Source organism: Strix uralensis, chromosome 3 (assembly GCF_047716275.1).
Source record: "Strix uralensis isolate ZFMK-TIS-50842 chromosome 3, bStrUra1, whole genome shotgun sequence".
Taxonomy (NCBI): domain Eukaryota; kingdom Metazoa; phylum Chordata; class Aves; order Strigiformes; family Strigidae; genus Strix; species Strix uralensis.
In genome coordinates, this window is record NC_133974.1 from 94,525,890 (window position 1) to 94,545,302 (window position 19,413).

General features: G+C 47.7%; 1 protein-coding gene across 2 annotated transcripts in view; it reads right to left on the reverse strand.

Moving 5' to 3' along the window:
* The window catches only part of MDGA1 (MAM domain containing glycosylphosphatidylinositol anchor 1), a 155,031-nt gene that overhangs the window by 38,106 nt on the left and 97,512 nt on the right, over window positions 1-19,413 (reverse strand). For both annotated transcript variants that reach the window (XR_012628244.1, XM_074863471.1), the window contains exons 9-10: window positions 16,442-16,711; window positions 12,963-13,114 (exon numbers count right to left, since the gene is read on the reverse strand). Coding sequence is in view for 1 of the 2 variants with exons in the window: in XM_074863471.1 (XP_074719572.1) it covers window positions 12,963-13,114; window positions 16,442-16,711 (422 nt within the window). In the remaining variant the exon portion in view is untranslated. The remainder of the gene's footprint in view (window positions 1-12,962; window positions 13,115-16,441; window positions 16,712-19,413) is intronic.

Below are 19,413 nucleotides of genomic sequence, written 5' to 3' on the forward strand. Positions count from 1 at the left end.
GCTTCCCAGCATTGCTAATCACTCCTGCCACTCTCTCCTTACTTGTCCCGCTTCTTCAGCAACTTCTCAGTTCAGGGCACAAGCGCTAACTCTGTTTTCTAGTATTTCCTCTCCTTTCCACACACACTCAATCTCACTCCCTTTTTTCTCAGCCTCATTCAAATTCCCCCGGCTGCTCCTTCCTGCAGCACAAATGAGACGGGGGTGGCTGCCCAAACTCCCACTCCCTCCTCACCAGCTAACTGCAGACGTGGGCTGCCGGGAAGGCTCCCAGCTCCCATCCCCAGCCACGCCGGCCTCTCCAAAGGGAGAGGAGATGGCAGACAAAGGCAGGCTCGTGTGGCACAGCAGCCTCGCACGCAGGCTCCCTCCCTCTCACAGGCTCTTCCTCACCCTCTGTATAGCTCTGCAGAGGAGCACAACAGACAAATGCTGTCTCCGGCCCACGTGCAGGGGCGTTAGGCTGAGTCCCCCCGACCCCACACCCATCCTCTCTCATCTGTGTCAGGACACTGGAGAGCAGACGTGCATGGGACCAGGAGCTGCAGGGAGCCTGGTGGTGCAGAAAACACAGGTATCCCAAAAAATTTTGAAAAAAGCATGGGGCAATAATGTGGAAAAAACAATCTTCAACTGCCTGTGCAGCTGGTGGGCTGCACTTTTCAAGCAACCAGCAATTAAGGTGGTCTTCAAAGCTCAGCACCCTGGCAGCAGTAGGTGCAGGGGCATCCCTGTCTCTCGTGCCCAGGAGAACACACAGTCTCAGCCAAGCTGCCCAGGTTCTCATCAGGCATAGACATCCTGGTTTAGCATGGTCCAGGGGCCAGGAGCAGGTGATAGCCACAGAAGGGCACTTTTCCTCTGACAGGCAATACCACTAAGGATATGAAAGAGCCTCCCATTTTTACCAGTTCAGTGTGTTTGCCACCAGTCTTGGACACATTATATAGCTCTGTCCTAGGGGGCTGCAGGCACCATCTCCTATCAGATTTCCCCTGTGGCTGTGACTGCCATGAACTCATTCCAACAAAATCCAGCTAAGACACAGCTGCTCCCTTCCAAAGGGAGTGTCATTCACAAAGATCAGGAACAATCACACCATCACCTCAACATGATGGGACTGGCAGTGTCTGTGGCTTTAAACTGGTGACAGACAGCAAAGATACTCCCAAGCACCCCATCCTAGGGACTGGAAGGGGCTGAGCTTTGTTATGGCGCGAGTGACAACTCCTGGGATGAATATGGAGCTCTGCAATGCAAAATACCCTGCTACATCAGCAGATATGCCTTGCCTTCAATTTCCACCCCAACTGCACCTCCAAAGCTACAGGATGCCTTGCGGAGAGGTAACTTCAAAGAGTTTAGAAGCCACAGACTTCTTAAAGTTAAAAAAAAAACAACAGAAAAGATGATGACAGGATTTATGTGTGTCAGACTTTACAGTGTCAAAGATTGAGAGCAAATTATCCAAGGGCCAGAACCATTCTCCATCACTGGAGAATAAGAGCCCAGGAGATGAGTTCCATGGGTAGAAATAAGATCATTGCAAATTCCTTCAGAAAAGAGGAATGAAAAATGCTGAGAAACAGGGGCAGGAGGAAGGTGTGGACAGGGAATTTAGGAACCTCTTCTGAACATGAGGCTCTAGTGTTTTCCACAATGATGGAAAAACATGCCATCAATCTGACCCTTCTGTCTCACTCTTCCCATGGACTTTCTGACACACAGCAATGGATTGAGATTCTGGTCCTTGATGTCACCTTGGCACCACAGGACAGAGCAGAGGAAGATGGTTTGTCTTTGACATTGCAATTGAACACCACAGATTTGATTCTTGCTCTCTGTATTTTGGCAGAGGGATAAAACCCCTCTGCACTGGCAGCCCCCTCCTATCCTCCAGGAGTTCAGAAAAGGGGAAATCATGGCCATGTTCAGGAACATAGCAGGGTAAATACACTCCTGGCTGACAGAGCCCAGTCCCCTGTCACCTCAGGGGCTACCTCTGCTTATTCATTTTATGAATGTACCACATGCCATCTTAAAAGCTGTTCCCATTTGGCCTGCTCCTCCTGCTGGATGTCTGTTCCAGAGCCTGACCGCTCTAATGTTCTAATTTCCAGCCCGAATTTATTCACAGGCAGCTTGCACCCGGTTGATCTTGTGCCAGTATTGTCCTTTAGCTTGAATGGCTCTTTTCCCTCCCTGCTACTTGATCCCCTGATGTTTTTATAGACAGCAATCACCCCTGCCCTCAGCCTTTGCTTTGCTAGGCTAAACAAGCTGATCACTCTGTGCCTCCTCTTGTAACACAGACTCTCACTTTCCGTGATCTACTCTTTTCTGCGTGATACCACTTGCTGGAGTTCTGTATCCCAGCCCTGCATATAGGATGCAGTAGCACTTCTCCACCTTGCCTGGAAGCACCTCAGGCTTCACCTAGGAGTACATTTGCCCTTTCTCACACCTGCATCTTACCAGCAGCTCCCTGAAGTAAACTCACTCATGGACATCATTCCTCCACTTCAGTCATTTTTCACTAATGATCTCCCAGCCTGCAGCAGATTCCTCTGACAGCACTCTCCACATGCATGACCTTGCATTTGTACTGCTGCATTTCATCCCACCTGAACCACTCAAGTAGTTTCCTGTCTTTCAGATCTTCTTCAACGATACCCTGATCCTTCACTGAGGTGGCATTGCATCCCAATCTGGTGTCAACTGCACAAAATACCAGCAGCAGAATCCTAATAGGGGATTCCGATCTCACTGGCTGGTACCAGCCATGGAGAAGATGTCTGCCCACTCAGCAGGGTAGGTGCCATCTGGAAAAACCATTTGGTGTAAGTTCTGGTTAGTGGAGAAATTTGGTTTGGATATGACGATAGTCACTGCGATGTTTCTCTATAACCTCTCGCCAAATTTCCTGTGCCTGTCAGATTGGATTAAAACATTTTCCTGGGTTAGTACTTCATCACCACCTTGAATGGAAATGATGTCAATCATTAACAGCATCAATTAAAGGGCTAGGGTAAGTTTAAGTTGGATTTATTTAATTTTCCTCGCTTGATGACCATTACTCATTAGGGGTTTCCAGAGCAAATAATCACATTGCAAACATAATATTGGCATCTGCCAGACAAGCACACCAGTGAACTGAAATTCACGCCGATGTTGTTCATCAGTCAAGCACACAGGTTCATATCCTGGGGTTAAACAAGCACGGATGGCCGATGCAAATCCATTATTCAGTCTAAATGAGGAGTCCTGGAAGGTCTTCCTCCTAAATTGTCTTTAGCAGGAGGCTCCCTTTCTGGGCTGAGACATCCCCAGCTCCAAAGAGAGAAGCAACTGTGACCTTCAGTAGCTACTGAGGACAGCTGGAGCCATCTAAGCCAGGAGACAGTCTCTCTCTCTTCCTCTTGCACACACAATGAGCTGCCCATCCTCATTAGGTGCCGAGAGCAGCAGTTTACAGCTTCCCAGAGAAGCCAAATTGGTGCTGTCATGAATTACTGTAAGTGCTTGTTCCACACTCTTCAATAATGTCTTTCATTAGGGGCTGATCAGAAAGCAATATGTATTTTATTAGCATATGTTCCCCAGCCTAAGAACAGGAGACCTAATCTTCACTCTGTCAGGGAGACAGTCAAGTAAAAGCCTTAACTGAGGCACAGAATGACTGGCAACCTGACGAGCCATGGGCTTACTGAGGCATCACATGCTGCATGTCCTGAGGAGGGGGAGCTCAGGAGTTGGAGAAGAAAAGGGCTAAACTAGCTCCTGAATTTGGTGATGGGTGGGAAGGGAGGGAGAGCCACGTGCTCCCCAGGCTGTGCAAGGAGCCTGTGTTGGTGTCACTGTAGCTGGTACTGAGCTAGACAGGTTACGTGTGTGTCTATGCTTGTTATCCCTCTCCTACTGTCTCAAAGCCACATCTGCGATCCTGAAGCGATTCTTGTCTTCAGACTGGAAGCTCTATACTGCTGCTGCAAGATCATACTTGTTCTTGCCTATGCACTGCAGAGCCTGAAACCACTTCTCTGCCTGCAGCATGGGCATAGGCTGAATAAGGGACCCTCATGTTGCTCTACAGCCCCTCCTGCCCAGAGCAATGGTTCCCATCTCTTTTGAGCCCCACATCTGAAAATCAGCACTGCTCAGTGCCTTACTGGATCCAACTTTATACCCATCCCTAATCTCAATGAGCAGAGTCTCCTCTTGCACCCATTTTGTTGCACCGAACATGACTGCCCACAGCCACACCCACATATGTGTCTATGCGCCATGCTGTCAGTGCTTCTAGCTCCAAGAAGAAAAAGTGAGCTGGCTCTACATAGCCCAGGTTTGCTCGGCTCCAGTTAGGTTGGGATCTGAGCCATTTTCTCTAATACGGTTGTGATTTACCAAGTGAGACATACTCCACCAACAGGAGTTGCCATCTCCCAGGCTTCTTTTCTGGGATTCTCTACAGACCCTGGCAGAGCCCTCTGTTAGGACACCTTTATCCTTAAAAACAACAATTAATAAAGGATGAGGCTATTGCTTACTGGAGCAGAAATAGCCTATGTGTGGGACTCTGGACTACCCAGTCTGCTACATGTAATGAAGGTATATAGGTAAGTAACATTCCAGGGCCTATAGGACACCTCTAACTCGACTGCACTTTCAGTCCTGGCTCTAGTAAAGAAGAGGCAAGGCAGCACAGTGTATGCAGGGAGAGCCATAAAGCCCTTCACATTGCTTCATGCTACCTGCACTGGCAGCATGACTGCGTATGTTTCATTTCTTTATGAAACACAGTCAAAACATCTATCTGCCTGCCTGTTTATCACAAGCTACGGGACAGACTACATCTCTCTTCCAAGCCCTTCCCCCTTCACACACTCTCTTCTCTTATCTCCAACATGTTCTAGGAAGTGAAAGTCAGGAAAAAAAAACAAAGTAAGAACAAAACCAAGAATGGAACCAGAAACAAAAGAAAGAAGGGGTAGAAAATAGGAAGGGGAACAGGGAAGGGGAAGAAGGTATGCAAAGAGAACTCTGAAGCAGTAGGAGGAACATGGGCTGACTACTGAAAACAACAGATGAGCAGAGTAAATGGGAGCTGCATCACAGCTTACCGATGGGGACTCTCAGAAAGACTCAATAACTAGCATGTACCCCTTGAAGCCACTGAAGGAGTGTGGGTAAGAAATGCACACAAAGTCCTCACTTTTATCTTTGATACCTGGCAAGCATTTTTCATCCTGTGCTCAGCTTTGTAAAACACAAGCCAACAGCCTGCTGGATGTGAACAAGCACAATGGTGTGAAAACAACATCTCAAGACTGCAAGGCTGATATGAGGGGTATACTGGTTGGAGGAATGTGATTATCTCATCTCTCACATTCTTCTTACCCTAAATGAGAATGGAACAGCGATGTTAGGAGCTAGAGACAGATGAGATTTTGCTACTAGATGTGTTTTAAGATCGTACGAGCTTTCCAGCAAGATTATTTGTACTGTTCTTCTCAGGCACTTTAACTATTCCAAACAGAGCTAGGAGTGGGAAAATTGTTTGTAATTATTCCTTTGTACTAGGCAAGCTAAACAAGCTATCCTGCTTTCTCTCTTGCACAGTCAAATACTTTAATTGCATTAGGAGCAGTACTGAAAAGTAAATGTTAAGACAAAATCTCTGCTACAAGGCACCTTATGAATGGCAAGCCACCTTGTAAAACTTTCAGCTGCTCTGTTTTGGGCAGGTTACCTTACTTTGGATAACCAGAGAAAATAAATGGTACCATGAGACTGAGGCATAACTAACCTGCCACTGCTCATATTACCAATTTTCCCAACTAACCGATTACAAATGATCTGTGGACCAGGGATCAGCAACTCAGGAAAACCATTAATCATACTGAAGAGCAATTTGTGAATGCAAAAGGACAGAATTAGTCAGAATAATTCACTAGTTAGGCATCGTTTGCTGAGCTCTCGTGGGCAAGGGGAAGTCTCAATAGTGGCACTGGAAGATGTTAAACAGACCTAAGGGGGAAACCTCATCCCACGGCTCCCAGCCATTTCCTCTGAACTCACCTAACTTGTCAGTGCTGGTCAGGCCTGTGTTGAGCTTCCCCGGCCAGCCTTGTAGAAATCACTTCCATCCTCTGGCTGACAGGGCTAACAGCAACCACAGCCAGGCAGACACCTCTGCCTGCAGTGAGCAATGGCCAGGAGGAAACTCCCTTCCTTTGCGCCAGGTGGAGGATCTGCTGGTGTCAACTTGGCCAGTAAAGAATACATACATGAGCTCTGGAAAAAGCTCCTTGTATCCCCACCCCCACCAAACATCCAGCTGTCCTGGAGTCTTCCCTTACAGGACAGGTAAAGAGGACCTTCTTCTAGCAGCTGGTCTCATTGACATATCATCCCCTGTGACAGATTGCTAGGGACAAAAAGAGAGATGGCTCAATGTGCTGTCAGCTGCAGTGACTGATGTTGTGTCCCATTTTCAGGCAGCAGAGAACACAGCTGAGGCAGGATCCTGCCCTCTACGCTCCCAAACGCCTGTGACAAAGTTGCTGCTTTACCCCCAGGTCCCACACACCAATCTTATTAAGTTTCAAGCTTGTCCATCAAATGCTATTGATCAACCAGCTCTCTTTCCACCAGCATCCAGATGCCACTCAATCCCACTGCATGTTCCAAATCTCTCTTCCTCTTGCAGCCTAAAAAGGCAGTGTAATATCTCCCTTCTCTTGCTTTCCCTGGCTTCACATCATGACTGCTGTCTGAACTGTCCGCCCAGCACACCTCCTGTTGACACACTGGCTCCTTTCTGCATCCTTTTCCACCTCCCTCAGGACTGAGCTCTGCACAGCATCATGTATGCCACTAGCACAACTGAAGGCAATTGACTGGAGAACACAAATGTAATGTGCCTATTCTCACTGTCTGAACAAAAGTGGAAATAAAAAAAAAAAGACCAAAGAGCATCAGTGGGGGCGATGGAAGAGTTAAGAGCTGAAAAAACACCTTTTCTCACTACAGAGGATAGCTCCAGGTAGGTGGAATTGCGTTGATTTGGCATTGTCCCATACAACAGCAACCTGTAATCAGACATCAAACTGACAGCCAAGGTAGGCAAAAAAGAAGACACGACTAAAGAAGCTTTCCAGCAGATGTGACTTATAAGCCAGCCTACAACAGAAGGTCTGCTTTGAGATTTAGTCCTGGGCAAACACTGTGAGGCCAAGTCACTGCACTCCCCAGTCCTAACACCAGTGAGACAGGACCAGCACAGCCTGCATCAAGTGAAATGACGAACAGTAAAGGGATGGGATGTGCTGTTTGTCACACCCCACAAGTGTTTTGATCCATGCAGCATCCCACATGCAGCCAGGGCCACCATCTGCTGCTTCATGGGAAGTCACACTCCCTTCCTCACTACAGCCAGCTGGGACCATGATACTCTATCAGGGAGGAGGAAAGGAAAAGGGATCAAACTGTCCAGTTAAGCAGTTTCTCAGCAGGAGGATTTCTCAATGGATGTGGCACCACAAGCCCTTTCCCTTTTTCCAGATAACACTGGTGCATCACAGGTCACATTTGATCTAGAGCAGGATGGGTCACTCCCTATTTTACAAGCCACAACTTCATCCTTTAAGCTTTTCATCTTTTAGCATGAAAAGGACTTAGGAGGACAGCCCTGACTGCTTTTTAGCTAAGCTGTCCTAAAACCTCACTATATCACCTCCTCGGCTCCTGCAGCACCCTCCAGCTGAAAAGCCCACCGCAGCACTAGTGGGGGGACACACAGGATGGGGTCACTGGGGGCACAGTGCCCCAGAGAGCCTCGGGATGAGGGCTATGGACCCAGTCCTGTCAGCCTTGGTGATGGCAGCATTGCCCAGGCAGCCTGTAATCCCCCAGAGTCAGCAAAATGTTAGCCCCTTTCCAGAGCTGCCTTCTTTCCTAACCCTTGGCATCCCCCCAGCTCTGAGGTGCAGCCCTCAGGCAACCCCCCAAGGCACCAGCTGCTCAGTTTCCCAAAGAAGCTTCGCCTGAAGCCACAGTTGCATCTGCAGAAGAAAAGGAATTTTGTTCACCTCCCAGAGCACAGGGCTGGGCTGCTGCAAGGGCCACCACCCACTTGAGTACATCACCTTGCGTAGTTCGTACCTTCTCCTAACCTGGGACCCAATAAACAGATGGGTTTATAATACCTAGAGGCAGAGAAAGCAATGCTGCATGTGTCTGCCTTCGTTTTATACTCTTCTCCAGACACTGGCTACTGCTAAAGATGGGAGGAGACAAGTTTTTGGCCTGTATGTTCTCACTCCTGATGAGTGACTGGGTGGATTAGCTTGCTCTGAAAGTTTGTTCTATCCTGGCTGCCCAAACTAGCTGTTTATGTTATCACAGGGCTGCTTACAAGCATTGGAAGATGCTTCCAACTTCACTAGGCTGGTTCCTCATGGGCCAAGGGCCATGCACGTGGGTTCACCAAGCCACAGTGGTGCACAAATGGGGGAAGCAGAGTGGTTCAAGTTAGCAGTGTTCTCAACTAAACATTTACATAAATGACTATGGGCTGGTGCACTGCTTACTCATACTCTCTTTTGAGTAATACCATCCCCCCTGCTTGATGCCTGAAGAGAGCGAGACACCCCTGCCCTGGTCTGTGTGCCCTTGGAGGGGTGTCCGACTCTGCGCTAATGAAGCCAAAGACAGACAGCAGTTGACAGACGCTGCTGAAGTGGTCTCAGAGGACAGCAAAAGAACAACTCAGAGGCAGAAATGAAGCAATACAGACCTGCAGCCCATGGGCCTTGGCATAAAACCACTCCCGCTGCGTTGCAGTGGCCATCAGCGGAGTTAACCTTCCACTCTAATCACAATCATTAAATTCCTGCTAACGCCCCTGTCCTGTGTCTGTCCAAACAGCTCTGTTATCTGTCACCTCCCCACACGGTGAGTCTGGCTCCCCACCGCTGCAGCTCTCATTAATGCTGCTCTGGCTGGCTGATGAGGCAAGTGGCAGCCGGCTCTGGAGCCCAGATGAGTTTTGCAGACAGCAGGGGATGTTTATCCAACATGGAGGGGATGAAAGTACAAACAAAGAGAGACCGTACAATTAATCAGGCATTACACAGGGCTAGTCTCATTAAAGACAGTCTCCCTGACAGGAATTAATCTGAAGTGACAACCCAGTGAGCTAATTTAGCAAATGGGTCTGGGGCTTGGCCTGGTGCAAATTTCAGGGGTCTGTATGGCAGATAGAGCTGAGCCTGCTCTGAGGAGGGGAAAAGCAGGAATGTGTTAAGCTGGCTCCATTCTGGCCCGAGCCTGTGCATCAGAAGGTATGGAGGAGACTGCAGCCTCAGGTCTCCTTTGAGGGGCACAATGAAGATTAAACTTCCCTACTGTACCAATACCTTCTCCTCCTTCTCTCTCTTGCAGCCTCAGGTCACAGATGGGTTCCAGCTCATTAAGTGCACAGTAATTCTGCCACTATCCCCTGTAACTGTAACCACCAGCCCAACTCAGATCTTTCCTCCAGGATCCAACCTGCTCGCAATATTAGATAGCTTTTCGTTTCTCTTTAATGTTAGAGCAGAGCTCTGGGAGGAGATAAAATACACAGAGAGAAACAAGCAACTTAAAAGGCTTTTTATTTTTTAAGCAAAGATCTGGTTTGGGGAGGCTGCTTTGAATCCCCAAGCAACGAAAAACATTTCACTTGGAGTGCAGTGCCTCAGTGTCGTAATGTTGTAATACATGGAAGAAAAAAAGCTGACTAAACAAATAGCCCAAAAGCCTCATGGCATCTGCCCACAACCAGAACACTCAAGGCTGTGGGCTCATGAAGTTCACTGGCTAAGGTGAAGTAAGGTGGTCAGCATTTGGATTAGTTGCCTTGGAGCAAGAAAGGAAAAACCTCCCAAGCCATCAATACAAAAGTCTGAGGCCCTGCCATTCCTCAGTGGGGATGTTTTCCCCTCTGAATTGCCACTCACCACAATGGCCACTGCCTAAGCTGACCTGACCGATGCACTCTGGGAAATAACAACTTATTTGCTGAGACATATAACAGAAGCTTACAAGAAGCTTGCTCCACATTGCTATTGTATTCGCTTTGCCTGGGTCAGTAGCTCCAAGCTGTCAGGCTGTTTATTTGGTTTTAATTGAGAGTTAATTCTTATTCTACTGGAACTGGTACGTCTGCTGCGCCACTCAGCCTGCTCCACAGTGTCGAGAACAATCAGCTCCTGTGGAAATGCAGCTGCCCATCTTGCTGGGAGCCCCCATGCATTGCTTTGGAAACCAAATTCCCCCAGACTGCTTGCAATCCCCCCAGGAATGCCCAACCAGCTCTCAGAAGCTGTTGAACAGGAAGAGTTGGAGGAGCCACAGCACCAGCCAATTAATAAGCAGCACTTTTACTCTCACTCAGCCCCATTTTCAGCAGCTGCAGCAAGCAAATTTAATTCAAGGGTTCCCAGGTGCCTTGCAAGCATCCTGCTACTTGGGGATCTTCACATTACATATGCCAAGAGCTCTTCAAGCAAACCAGGGAGAGTGAAATGAAAACCAGCAAACCATTTTACCAGTGGGCATCCCAGCTGGTTGCCCTTTGGATTCCAGCACAGCAAGAGTTAATCCCCCCCCCAGACAGCCCCTCACCACCCCAAGACTGCAGGCTGCTGCTGCTACATTCATCCTTAAGATGCTGAAGAGCACCTGCCATGACCACTGAGGCTGAGGAGCTCCCAGGACTGGAGGAGAAGGTGGGCTGGCTGGCTGGGTAAGCTTTCATCAGCTTGATGCTGGCAATAAATCAGTCACGTCTGGCCACATGTAAGGCCTGTTTTATCTGAGGAGAATACTCCACTTCAATCCTAGCTCTCTAGGAGGATTTTCATGCCACCACAGCTAGTGCCTGGAAGCCAGCGTATCCAGTGAGGAGGGCGCACAGACAAACAGCAGCTCCTCATTCAGGAGGACAAATCCCCTTTCTTAAGAGCTCTCCAGTCAGCAATGCTTTTAAGCTTTTGAAATTTTCACAGTTATATTCAGTAATGTCACTATGTTATGCGGTCCAGTGATGGAACAGCAGGATATAAAGCTTAGCCCGGGTGCCCCAGCACAAAGAAGAAGGTGCGACTAAGCAGTAAAGCCTGTGGGACAGGGAAGAGAGTGATGGCACAAGGGAAAGGGTGAAAGGTCAGGAGGTGTTGCAAAGCTGCTTGGAGTCCAAGTGGGACATCACTGGGAAAACACCAGGAAGGCAGGACAGGGGCACAGAGGCAGCTCTGAGGAGCGGCAAGTTGGAGATGAGAGGGGATGCGATCCTCTGGGACAAAGAAATGAAAAAGGGCTCAGTGAGACCTCAGTATGGCACATGGAGGCAGACCTCATCATGAAATACAAGCACCTTCATCGGAGGAGGTAGTACCATGAAAGCTTTTTCCAGAGTGTTTCCCACTTGTGCTTGACAGAAGTGGGAAAACTCCCCTGTTTCCTCCTCTCTCTGCCCTCCCTTATTCAGACCCAGGTCACCATGATCACACCTGTAGCCATTTCTAAGAGTCTGCCCATACATGAGATGGCTACTGCAGGGCCACAGTATAACGTTCCTCTAAAAGACACCACTCAATAGTCACAACTATGTGGTAATGCTGCAAAAGAAACATTAACAGCAGTAACTGATGGGGTATGAACAAAAACAGGGGGGGTTAAATTTGCACAGGCATTCAGCTTTATTCCATAACTTAAAACAGAAATGTGATTTTTCCCTTTTCTTGATCCCTTTCAGTAGGAGCTCAATGGGGAACAGATCCAAGATTACTTCCAGGCACTGTGCAAAAGGAAAAAAACCTCAACATCACAGGAGAAGGATAAAAATCACAAATTAGTTCATTGAGTTGCAGTGCCGATAATAGCGAATCTCAGCTAAGAGGGAAGGGGTACTATGACAAACTGCCTTCATTATTAGAGGCTCCCCTGTGTCCTGTATTATTATTAAGGACTGACAATGTGCTCCACATGGTTTGAGTAACAAACAAAGGCTGTCCCACCCCAGAGAGCTCACAATCAAACTGAGACATAAAACCGGAGCCTACTGTGCAGAACTAGAGGAAAGAGACATGTGGATCTTTTTAATTATTTTGTTTTCTATCTACAGTAAACAAACTTTTCCTTGCAAAATGCATTTGCTTCCAAGCTACCACTGAATGGCAAGAACCACCAATTTTAAGTGTTCCCATTTTTAAAAAATGTTGAACACAGGCACTTTGCTGAACATGGATGAAAGTACCTGGCAATCCTGCTAGGTTAATGTGCTCTTTAAAAACATCAGACTTTTTTCCCTAACCTTCTCCAACCAGTGATCTCTTGAGATTTCCCTCAGTTCTCTCCCCCCTGGCCCCAGTATGATTTCTCTTCAGACTCAGAAACCTTGAAACCCACTTCTCTTCCCCTGCAGAGTTTATATAGTCCAAATAGCTTCATTACTGTGACAGTATGAAAGCCCTTCTGCAACGCAAACAGCCAATGAATTTTTCCTGCAGTTCCTGCCTGGAGAGCTCTTTAGCTTATTCCCTTTATTTCATATGAGTGAGGAGGACGGAATTCCACTCGTTTGAGTCTTTGGCCTATAAAATCTACAATACCTACTAATGACTGTGAGGTTTTGTTCACATTAAAACCCCATTCAAAACACTGAGCATGAACAGTCTGATGGGAGGCAGCAGGGTTTTGAAAGCTCTCAATCATACCCAACACCAGACATAAAAATGAACACTGAGCTGTGCACTTGTGCTGTCTCTTCCATTTGGTGGGGAAGGTGCAAGACCATCAGGATCCGGCAATTTCATCACCTTTAGCTCTTAATTGGCAAGGAGACATTGATGTAACTACCTCCTGAGAGGTTCTCTTCCCAAGGGCACGCACTGAGGCTCTAGAAGAGCAGACCTTACCTGCCGGACTTCCAGGCGATACTTGAGGATGGGATCCACAGCATTGGGCTCCTTCTGTGTCCACTGCAAGACGTAAGAGTAATTCTTGGATTGCTTCTGGCTCAAGGTGGGGTTGGGAGTATCATAGTAAAACTCTGGGCTGTAAGCTTTTGCTGGAGGGAAACAAAAAAGAAAAAAAAAGAGGGAGGAAAGTAAAAGAGTGGGATCAAGGGAAACATAAATCACAAAGAGGTGTGGTGAGAGTGGAACAGCTCTGCTCCCTTTGACATGAGGGACACCCTTACAATTGCAGCTGGTGTTGCACTGATGTGCCATCATTTTCTGTGAATTGCTACTGTTTTCACAGCTTAAACTACTGGGAAGGTTAGCAGTCCTGCAACACCAGTGGGGCATGACTGAGACCAGAGAAGGTGGGAACAACTTCAGCTCTCCAGCTGGAACCAGCTCTAATCTTTTCTCTCTTGCTTTGTAGTTCAGATTCAGCTTTAAAATGGCATTTCTCCTGTTTCATCTGCTGCTTAACAGAGTCTCCTGCTAACAAACTCTGAGGAACGACCATTTGGCCAGTAGGTCATAGGAAAAGTGTTATTTATCACACAGGGATCATGGCCTTAAAAAGGAGTCCTTGCTCCTTCTGCATCTCCCCTGCCTTGACAACACAGTGCTCCAGCCTCTTTGTAACATGACAGTCAACTCCGCAGCAAAGGCGATGCTGACCTCAGCCTGGGTAAAAACAGCAGGAGCTTTTGCAGGGGCAGAGATGTCTTTTCTCAACTCACGTCTCCCCTTAAAACAGAGGGCAGCAGGAAGAAAGGAAACACAGGAGAAATGATATACCAGAGAGAAACTGAAAAGGGTCAGAGAAGGAGGGATTTCCCATCATTTTCCCAGCCACTGTTGTCCTGAACTACCAAATAGGATTCGAAGGCTACTGCCATGCAGCTCAGCAGCTGGTGGACTAACGCACGGAGCCTAGAAGCAGCTCAAGGTCTTACCGACAACTGGCTGCCCTATTTGAAATTGCCTTCATTTCACCCTGTGCACTCCAATTTTAGGCAAGTCCTGTCCTGGACCAGGCAGGAGCTGGATCAGAACCAAATCTCTCCTTTCTGGGCTCAGGTCCAGTCTGGACCTGCACAGACCAGAAAGATGCCTGGGCAGCAATGGATGATGGAAAGCAGAACAGGCATAAACACCATCTTTCCAGGTAGTCTGCTACACCTTTCCACTTGAATCACAGGCCCTGCCATTCTGTGTGGTTATAATTAGGCTCGAAAGGATTCAATGTTTATTTTTTATGAACTCAGATGGATAATATTGATGTTTGTTTCCAAGACCTTTTTTTCTTATTATTTTTATTGACTTGAATTTTTGCACAAGTAAGAAGTTCAGAACCACCTCAGAGACTAATTGCTGCTTATTCAACTTGTATTGACTGTGGAAGTCAAGCTTCATAATGGATTCCAAAATAAATTCAGAACTGATGATAATCATCATCTCGCTTGATATTAATTCCTTATTAATTGACTCCAAGATGGAAACGGAAGCTAGAAAAAAAGCCTTCTAATAGAAATGCAGCACATCAGATACTTTTGGAACTTCTTTTCTGGAAACTTTTACCATTGCTGGAAAGTTTTGTCTTTTGCTTACAGCTGATGGGAAGAGCTGAAGGCTATTCACCTTGCAGGGCTTTTCTGTGCTTGTAGCTAGTGGGAGGGCAGGTGGTGGTGACCAGTATGTGCTGCCCAGATAACTTACTCAAGGGAAGTGGGTTGGATGTCTCGCTATCCTTCCAAAACATCTCAGAAAGCTAATCTCCCATCCATAGAAGAAACTAATATCATCCTAGTCAGATTTATGTACTCTGTTTCCAGTACTTCTGAACACATCACAGTCACAAATGAGTCACTGCCTCCCTATCAGATAGAAAGGTTTATGGTCCTACTTTCACAGAGAAGAAACAGAAACAAAAAGAGATGATGCCATTTCCCCTGCTCACCCAGGAAGGCTGTGGCTGATGGAAATTAAAACTCCAGCAGTCCTGAGCCCAAGCGCAGCAGTCTAGCCACTGGATTATTTTTCAGGTTGCTCTACAGGCTCAGAAGCTCTAATTGATTTGTAACTGTCCAGGACACAGGCAGAGATATCTGGAACTGAAAAGCCACCATCAGATACCAATGCCTTGGAAATGGAGAAGGTATGCAGGAAAATAAATGCTTGCTGCGTTCCTGATGAGTGCTTTCTAGGGATGAATGTCACTTTCCGCTGAGGGGATCTTATGTCATGGGACACAGCATGGTACACCAGGTGGTAATATGTATTTGTTACTACTTCCAGCAAGAAATTCAGATCCTGGGAGCATTCCCAAGCTTGTGAGGGACACAGTTTGATGTGGTGGCTCATAGTGGGATATGGTTTACCATCACTTAGTGACAGGAGAGTCGCAAGCATATGAAGAAAGGGTAAAGAGGGCCAAAGCTCTCAAGAAAATCCACTGCCAGACAAATTCCAGGAAATCTCAAGGGGTGAGAGCAAGGTTCTAAAAAGGGACCCAAACAGTAGAAGTGGTTTGGTCTCCCCCATCTCTGAGAGCACCTCAGAGTTAGAGCATACCTGAGCTTTTCCAAACCCAGGGAAATATCTGCTTCAAAACCAGGCCTCTCTGGATGTTATTTATTCTCGTTTGTTCAGCCCTGACTTGAAAAGTATTATAAATTGGCCCTGGACTGAAAACCTAGTATTTTGGCTGAATTTACTGCGTATTAAGGCAACTTCATTGGAGAGATTTTCTAGAAACTGGTGCACAAGTCAATTCAGGGGTCATGGGAAAAGAAGATTTAATGACCAGCTGGAGAGGTTAGGTCAGATGTGTGGTTTTACATGCTGTAACTCTGCCATCCCTCTTTGCAGCTGCAGGTGCTGGAGAGGAGTCCCATTACAGTGCCTGCTGGATTCACAGAAGACTGTGAGCCACAAATCCACTGAGTAGTAGTGCCCATTACCAGCTCACGTTTGTCCTAGCAGGCATTGTGAGACACGGACAGACAGAAGACAGAGGGAAGGTACAGGAATACATAATACAGTTTCTGAAGGGGAAATTAGATGGTTTGGAACCTGTTTGGGGGATGTAGAGAGCCTTTCACCCTCCCTTGGTTAATACTTATCTAATGATACAGGTTGTCCAAGCTTGAAAGCTGATGGCAGCCTCCTGTGTCTTTCAGGCAAGTGGTCAAACACTGATAAAATGTACCAGTGGCTGGCACTAACTGCTCCAGGTCCATCCCAGACTTGAAGGACTGCCTGAATGATGGAGGCAGATCTCCCTGTCAGCTTATGGAAAGTCATCCCTTCTGAACAAAGCGCTGTGCACAGAGGAGGCAGGAGAGGTTGCCTGTACTAGTACCAGTTTATGGGGATCAAGCTTCCCACCTCCATGACCACATCCAACAGCTCGCTCCAATGTGCACTCTGCGACTTACCAGACACCTGGAAGAGGCAAGTGGAGACCCCAACGTCATTGGAAATGCTGCACTCATAGCTACCGCTGGTCTCCCGGCTGACGCTGTCCACCTTCAGCTCCGAGTAGTCCTGCTGCTCTGTCAGGGGCTGTGCCAGAAGTGTCCCATTGAAGCGCCAGACGGAGGTGGCCACCTTCATGGGGCTGCCCTTCAGCATGGTGCAGCGCAGGGTAACACTGCGCCCCACACCCTGGCGCACGTCCTGGAAGGCTGGCTCCACCACGGGGGGGACTGGAGACCGAACAGAGCAACAGACAGGGATGCCGTCAGGGAATAGCCGTCTCACTCAACACGGTCACCCTGGACTTGCTCTGAGGAGACAAGCACTTACAGTTTCCAAGAGGATATTTATTTTCTAGCACGAGCCAGGCTTCATCAAACCAAAAGCAGCAATAGTCATCTGACACGCCTTTCTGACTAAGCTGGGGCCACCTCCCACCTCCTTTCCATTTATTAGGTAGGGGTGACCTTTAGCAAGTACTCATCCTACCGTGAAGACACTGCTTGGAGGAGCTACCAAACCCTGCTCTTTCATGTGAGAAGTGCAACTCCAGCAGCTGAGCGCCACAGCTTGGATTCAATCCTCAGATCGTAATCAGAATAACCATAGTCCTCATAGCCAGCATAAACTGCACTCCCTGAGCAGGCAGGTATGCTCCCAAGCAGTCACATTCATGTTCTTCTGGTCAATGTCCAATAAGGTTATCAGAGACGCCATATTCAGATGGAAGGATATGCACTGGCTGTCCCCACAGAGCACAGACCTGAAGGGGTGTTAGGGGGCCTCACCCAAATACATCAGTATAACACACCAGGGACTGGCTACAGGGATTCTGGGGCCTACTGTTATCTCTGGAAAAAATTCCCCCACACTGGGAGGCGAGCCACGTGTCTCCATGTCAGCTTCTCTGCCAGTAGTGTAAGAATGGTGATGTGTGGCCATCTCCTTAGCAAAGAGAGGCTACTAAGTCTTGTTCTTTAGCACTTGTAAAAATGTACACGAACCTCATGATTTGGGCATGGTTGGGGCAGAACAAGGAGAAAGTCTGGATTGGTATTTCTTGGGCTACCCCTTATTTAATGCAATGGTAGAGGACTTCAATCTCCACAGCCATCTGATGGACACATTTCACTTGCAGTAAACTCTTAATTAAAACACTACAGCATGGGAATAACCAGAAGCTCTCCCTCTAAAATGAGAAAAGCTTCCTGAACACAAATCAGCTGTTTGCCCAAATGTAGAAGAGAGAGAACAGATTTAAAGCAGCTCCAGCACAATCACAACTCACCTTCTTCAGGTTCAAAGCACCTGCTCTTCCACAGACAACTTCTGTGCACTACAGATCTACAAAGCACCTCCCTCCTCTAAAGGTCTGCAGAGCTGCTACGCATAGCCAAGCCCCAAAACCTGCCACACACAGCATCTGCAGCGCCACAGACACAGCTCCACCAGGAGCCACAGGTCACACAGCATCCCTGCTGTCCTGAACACAGCCGTACCCAGATGGCTCCAGCGCACCAGTCTCTCCCCTACCATAGCCTGATGCCAGCAAGACCCATGTACAGCTATGTAACACTAGCAACATCTCCATCTACACCACAGATGAAGGTGGTTATTGCACCACCCCACAGGTCTGCATGCAGAGTGTCCCCCCTCCTAGGGACACAGATGCATCTGTGGGTACGCAGAGTACAAGGATCCTCTCCACCTGGCAGCCCTTGTTTGACAGTGACTGATTGTTTTCTAGGTACCCATTCTCAACTCTCAGCCTCTGGTCCCTTTGCTGCATTTAAGTGGATTAAAAGCAGCCCTTGACTGAGCTCACGTTGCCATGCTGAGTGGCATGGTCAGCTCGTTACAGATGGCTTTGCTAGCAATGTGTCTCTGCAGGTGCTCCAAGCACCGACTTGCCTTTGGCTCACATGTCTCCCACCTCACAGTGAGAATAATGTGAGAAGTTGTTTGATTAGACCTAGTGCCACAAATGTGTCATCTCCATCCCTCTGCTATCCCATTTCTTGGGTCACATCTGCTTCTTAATTGAACCTGGTGGGGTCTCACATTATAATCAAGGCCAGCTGGTGATGTAGGAAAAAAAAAAACACACCACACAACAGAGAAAGCAAGGCTAAAAAAAAAAAAAAAGAGGCACAGCAGCTCCAGATGTACTCAAAGCAATCTATCTCATGAGGGGAGAGAGAGGGGTGGGAGAGCAGCTTCCCTCACTGCACCAAGCGGTGCCTGTGCACAGAGCTGGAACAGAGGAAGAGAAAAAGTCTGAAATTGGACAAAGTGCCCCCTACAAGGACACATGCTGCAAGGAAACTGCCCCCCTGGGCCTCACTGGGACTGATAAAGGGTCACAAAGGAGCAGGGCTGGGACAGTCCAGATGCTTCCTTAGGTCACAGGAACAGCAGGGCAGCCAAGGATGTAGAAGATATTTAATCTTCTTCAGTGGGAAATGGGATTTAACTTGATTTGCACTGGGACAGGCTCTGGGCCTATGTTATCACCTTGCGAAGAAATGTGTGAAAGTGCCTATACAATAAAAACTGATTACATTTTCTCCTCTTGTCTCTGGCACTAGGAAACACCCAATGAGCATTAACTTTGCATGTAGTCCTGGAGTCCCCGGGTTTTCTGGAGAAAGAGCTGAAGCAGATCATCCCATCACTGCAAAGGATGCAGTACTATGGCAAGGGGCTGCTATTCCTGAAGGCTGCCAGTGGATAATGAAAGCAAAGAAAGGTCAACAGCAATTACAGAGTCAGACATCAGCTCTGGTCTCCAATGCCTACTGGGGAGCCCACACTTCTTCAAGTTGTACACTTGAAGAAGTGTGGGAGACCCACCACCAAGGCAGGGAATCAGTCTGCAAATCCTAGCAGATAAGAACACAGCCTTTTCTCATCCCTGGCTTAAATGCAGAAG